The sequence below is a fragment of the Xiphophorus hellerii genome, chromosome 6, assembly GCF_003331165.1.
Source record: "Xiphophorus hellerii strain 12219 chromosome 6, Xiphophorus_hellerii-4.1, whole genome shotgun sequence".
Classification (NCBI taxonomy): Eukaryota; Metazoa; Chordata; class Actinopteri; order Cyprinodontiformes; family Poeciliidae; genus Xiphophorus; species Xiphophorus hellerii.
In genome coordinates, this window is record NC_045677.1 from 8,076,250 (window position 1) to 8,082,249 (window position 6,000).

The following is a 6,000-nucleotide window of genomic DNA, read 5'->3' on the forward strand; positions in this document are numbered from 1 at the left end:
ACAATGAAACTACTTAATAACAAAGTCCACCATCTGACTTTTTGGTCAAACTGAATACCAACTCTCTGTCTGTGCTGCACATCTACCCTTGTTCATCAGTCCACAAGCCACTGTGTTTTCTAAGCGATCATATCGAACCTCTCTTCTTCCTGCTTTTGCTGTACCATCGGCCAATCATTGGCCTTCAAAAACCTAACCTGATCTGATGGTGATGATCTCTGATCACAAAAACATCTGCCTTCACTGCGTTTAGATTTTTTTTGTTTTGTGATCAGCAGCTGTGATCAGCGTACGGTGAAAGGAGCTGCTCCTCTGGTGGTGAGGATCAAATCCAGTCCCGGCTCAATCAGAGCATCTCCGATTTAGCACAGTGGGATATTATGGTCTGCCTTTAATAAGCTTTTATTTGGCATTTATACTTGTTAATGATTGTTTGGAACATGACTTTAATTTAAAATCAATGATGATTCATGAAGAACTTCATCGGGGTACAAAGAAAGCCGCCGCCTGCGCATGTTTTATTCATTACCTAAACTGTAATTTAGTTTTCGAGAAAAAGTGTTCTGTGTACCTGTATTTGCTGTGCGTGCTAATGTATGCGGCATTAAACTCATAGCCTGGAGACGGCTGTAAAAATGGGAGGGCCGAGTTGATCAAAGTAAATGCCGAGGAATCTAGTTAACACCAACCCCCAGCTCCTTACTGCAGCAATGAATAAGGCAACTGGAGCGCAGCATGACGGGAGCTCACCCGTACGCGCTTACCGACCACACCGCACAGGAGTAGTAAGCTTTAATAGGTGTTCAAACCAAAAAAAAGAAATGGTATGCTCAAATTATCAATTAAAATGATTATCTATTGAGAAGTTGGCCTGATATTTGTACCGGTACTTGTTTATTTTCATCCCAGTTGAGCCATGAATGTTTGCAGGACTTTATCTGTCAGATCTTAAAGCACATTTCAGATTACCTTCACCCAAAGTGTGCTTTAAAGGTTTGGTCTTGCAGCATTGAGGCAAAAACAAATAAAACAATAGAAGGTTACATTTCTTCTTTTTTAAAATAACAGATAGACATTTTTTTGTCTCTTTTTATTTTGATGGGTGCCGATATAAGCGTTGACTTTAATGCACATACACAACTTTACACACACCCATTGTTATCAATTTTAAATTATATTTCATAGTTTTAAGAAAGGTTTCAATAGATAAAACAAGGTATTCACGCATTCTTAAAAAGTGTTAAATTCATGTATCTATGTAACAATAAATCAATTAGTCGTATGATAATTATTTCCATTCGCATGTTTCATAGTTTTTCTTTTTTCTCTCTCTCTTTCTACCGGGACTTCTCCGCAAGAAAAAGTCCCGCCGTGCCAGCCTCAATTGACTTGAGGCTGCCGCTAACTAGCTGCTAATAAACTCTTGTTCGCTAGCTAGCCTTTTTTTTGTTGCATCTGTCATTGGAAAGTATTAATTTGTTTTCAGTCGGTTGGATGACATTAGTCTTCGCCATTGGCTCACTTCTGTTGCCAACCCATCTGATGCGACCTTCAGACTGTGCAATAAACCCCCCAAAAATCTTGGCACTACTAAAGTACAAAATGTGCAATTTTCTTTTGTACATTTCTGGGCAATACGGCTGAAAAATGTACCACGTTATAAACGTTGCAGGTCTGTCGACATCGGTAATTACCGATTTAGTGTTTTGTTTTAAATATCTGAAGCGCAGCCAAGGTGGAGGCGTGACCTTTCCTGTTTTATCCACAATTTCCTCTCGAGCTGTTGCTCATTTTCTCCCTTCACACCACGCCGCTCTTGTTTATTTTGAAGCGGTTATGAGGCACCGTGGCGCAACTTTATTAAACTGCTGCTGCTGCTGTGCGAGTTACTCAACTCAAAACACTGTAGCGTTGTTCGAGAAGACGATGATCCCCAGCTTCGTCTGTAATGACTACGCGGCAAAACCGGGCAAATAGAAGGCGCCTGCAGCTAGCAGTTACCAGCCAACGCGGAACAAACAGGATGGAAGGGAAGCTGAAAAGACGGGAGGTGGAGGAAAAATTCTTGAGGCCACCCACTCCGAATCGAAGAGCGCTCTCTGCCCTGCGTTGCGTATTATCACCTGCTGCTTTACTGCAGATGGCGCCCTATCAAAGCAGAGTGAGGAGAGGGGGAAGGGGCGAGGAGAGGAAACGGTGCACTGTTGTAAGCAGGTTAAGTTAGACCCACATTTGTAGGAAGGAGGTAATGAGTCGCTATAAATGTTAGTACTTTTGCCAGGCGTTGATAAGCTTTGACATAATTAAGAACTCGGAGACTCTACATATGTTTCTTTGTTGAACCGAGTGATTTATTTTGACCTACATGAGGTTTCAGATCCATCTCGTTGAACTAGAATATCATTTAAAAGCTCATGTGTTTTAGTAACAGGTCAAAAAGCGACAGTGATATATCGATTAATTACTCACAGAGTGATGTATTTGAAAGATTTATTTGCTAACTTTGTTGTTCACAATGAAAAACCAAAGATTTGTTTATGATAAAATTGCAATATCTCATAAACAACAAGAAAAAGGACTTCTAAAACAGACATTTTATGTTATGCCATCATAATCATGGGGAAAACTGCTGATTGATAGTTGTCCAGCAGACAATCATTGACATCCTGCATAAAGAGGATAAGACATTAAAGGTTTTTACGAAGGAAGTTGACAAGGTGTCATATTTAAGTATATTTATGGAAAGTTAACTGGAAGGGGAAAAGTGTAGTAGAAGAATAGACCCGTCACAATAACACATTTTGCTGGATGATGAAATTATTGCGATAAATTATATTCTTTTGAGAGCATTTTTAAGTAATATATTGATAATGGCAAAACAAAGAATGTTTCCCTCTCAAAGAAAATAAAAAACTTCAACTTTGTAAAGAACACTTTTAACACTGGAACTAAGACATTTTAAATATCCAAAATAAAACACGACAATCAAAACTAATTTTAAAAAATGACTGAAGTAAAAAAAAAAAAAAACACATATAGCCAAAACCATAAATAAAATGGTTTATGAGTAAACAAAATTACCCTACGAAAGATATTAATCATCAGAATGGAAATTATCAAGTCACTCCTGAAACGTCTTACCTGGGATTAGGACAGACAGAACTGGCCTGCTACTTTATGTGGTCCAAATCCTCTATTTCAGATAAGAGTCAATTTTGCATTTCTTTTGGGAATGGAGCTCTCGGAGTCTAAAAAGACGAGTCAAGAAAACACAGAGTACAATCAGATTTAGATGCACTGTGAAGTTGTTTTGAGTTTCCATGTTATGGACATACTTGATGAGACACAGAACGTAGAGTTTCCATTGCTTGTACATTATGAAAATTCAAATGAACACAAATAAAAACAAGGAGTTGCATCACTCTTAACCTTTTTGAATTAAATTGTTATGTGAACAAACATCCTCACCTCAAACACCTATGGCATCATAAAGTGGCCTAGATCACATTAGCAGCCAAGCTAACTCTTCTCTGTCTGCTCACCACAGGGGAACAAGAAGCTGTGCCCGCAGTGCAATACCATCACCTCACCTGGAGACCTGAGGCGTGTCTACTTGTAAAGAGCACAACGGCTGCCTCTTTCATTTCCTTCACCTTGGATTCTCCCTTTGCCCCATCGTCACCTTTAGCTTTCTCCTGTGGACTGTTCGCCCCATACCTCCGAGAGCATTTAGAGACAAGACAGCAGTCTTTGAGACTCCACTGGCTCTTTTGGGAGGCTAACACTCTGTTGAAGAAGTGACGTATAGACACTCTCGTTGACTGTCCGATCGTCCATTTGCAGAAAGAAAAGAAAATACGGTGACCCGAAGTCCCAGATGCTTAACAAATAGGTTCCACTGAAGGACTTTGTCAGCGGAGAACCCTTAACCCCACCCATAAAGAAAAGTCCTGCTGACTCCTGGTAGCTTCACGCTGCTGGGGATGAACTCCTCGTTCCTGCGCTTCTTTAAAATTTGACTCCAGCTTGGACAGCAGGATCATCGTTGATGACTTGACAGAAAGCTTCTTTGAATTATTTTATTTTTTTTATTTTTTTCCTGAAAAAGCAAACTCTTCCCTCACAGAACTTTTGCTTAAGTGTTTGGGGGAAAAGACTGGACCAGCCACCAAGATTGAGCTTTCAACCAGAGAATACCCCTCCGAACCTTTCTACAAAGAAGTTTGATGCTCCCTGTCCTCCACTTCTTCTTTTCCCGAAACTCTTCTTTTCTTTTTCCCTTTTTGTGGTGTTCCAGTGAAGTAAACCAAAATTCGCCCCCCTCCAAAAAGCAGTGCAAGCACATGTAATATAGTTCTATGTAAGTTTACAATGTTGGGTGTAAATGACATGGAGATCTCATACTCACTTGTACACGCGAACACTCACATTGCCATCAAAAGACACACACTTGAAGTATACATTTAAAATCCTTTTTTTGTTCGTTTGTTTTTTGTTTGAGTCAAAAGTCAGTTTGGGAATAATGTGTGTGTGAGGGGGAAAAAATGGCTGGAATAAAAAGCCTCTGTATTTTTGAAAAGAAAAAAAAAAAGATCATTTTAAGGTCTGTTGAAGTTTTATTTGATTGTACAGGAATAAAAAGAAGATAATAAGAATAATAAACTACTCAAGACTAGATTGTCAAGATTTTAGGTGGTGTAGTTTTTCTGCAGGTTACCCTGGAAAACTAGATCAGAACATAAAGCCAGGACAAATGTTAGTTCTGTTGAGTGGAGAGATTCCTATCGCCCGAGCCTTCATGAAACCCTGCAGAGCAGCCCAAATGTTCTTTGATGTTTTTAGCATAGCTTGTTCTTTTTCGCCAGCCATTTCTTCTTCGTTTCTGTTGGGGTTATGCCATGATCAGATCATAGTCAGCAGACACTTATTTTTTTTTACCCCTACTTGTCTCCAAAAACAGTTATTTTTCCTAGTATTCCCATAATGCTGTGCTGCATAAAAAGATCCCAAGAAGCAAGTCCAAAGGGCTTTTTGTTTTCTTTTTTTTTTTTTTTTTCCCTCTAAGCAGTAACAAATGAGTAAAGGCTCTTTAAAGGAAAGATGCCCAAGGCTACACTGGCAATCTCCACCAACCCAGAGCATTTTCCCCTTTTCCCTTTACCGCAGCAGCATCAGCAGCCAAGATGGTGGTGTGCTTTGTGTTTGTAAAACTATGTAATCTGTGATGTCTGTATTGTTGTAAGAAATATTGGGAAAAAAAGAAAAATAAAACTTCTCAAATATCACGAGTTAACTTCCTCACACAGGATGAAAGGTGAAGAAAAGTTGGAAGAAAAAAAAAAAACCCAACCCTGGCAGATACGGCTTTAATGCAAAGGCGCCCACAATTTCTATCCTTTTAAAGCCTTTTTATGCCACAGCTTCAAAGCTCTCCTGCTCAGTCATAGTTATCTAAGAACCAGATGTTTGGAATCCGCGCTATGGGTCACTTATAGAACAAGAAAATTCTGTCTTTGTCACCTCGGATGTAGCTTTTTCATTAGATATACCTAATTCTACAGTTAGCTTGACAGTGGCAGGTGAAATACTTTTGAACAAGATTTGTAACTTTACCCCATTACTTTAGAACAAGTCCGTCGGACTTTGCCTCCTCTTATAAACTACAAGAGATTTGCGTCAGTTCCCGTTTCTGTCTTGTACGTTCATGGAAATGGTACGTGTCTTTCCCATTTGTAAGATACAACTGACATGGATTAAATACCTAAATATCAAATGGCATCCATTGCATTTTTTTTTTTTTGCAGATTCCCTTGTTTCTTGTAGTAATTGTTTTTTTGTTCTGTTTTTTTTACGGGAGGATGTTATTTTAGGTGATAGCTCGTTTAATAGTATGAGCTATAACGTCGGTCAAATTGAATTCGCAGTCCAACCTTCACGCCCTTGGCAAATAATGAGTGAAAAACATATAAATAAACTCTTACTGGCTCAGTCGTGACCCAG

The 6,000-nt window shown here is 39.1% G+C and overlaps 1 protein-coding gene across 3 annotated transcripts in view; it reads left to right on the forward strand.

Annotated features, from left to right (window-relative positions):
• Window positions 1-5,773, forward strand: part of rnf220a (ring finger protein 220a) — a 186,785-nt gene extending 181,012 nt beyond the window's left edge. For all 3 annotated transcript variants that reach the window (XM_032565517.1, XM_032565518.1, XM_032565519.1), the window contains one exon: window positions 3,548-5,773. In XM_032565517.1, the coding sequence (XP_032421408.1) occupies window positions 3,548-3,619 (72 nt within the window). In that variant the 3' untranslated portion in view covers window positions 3,620-5,773. The remainder of the gene's footprint in view (window positions 1-3,547) is intronic.
• The last annotated feature ends 227 nt before the right edge of the window (window positions 5,774-6,000 follow it).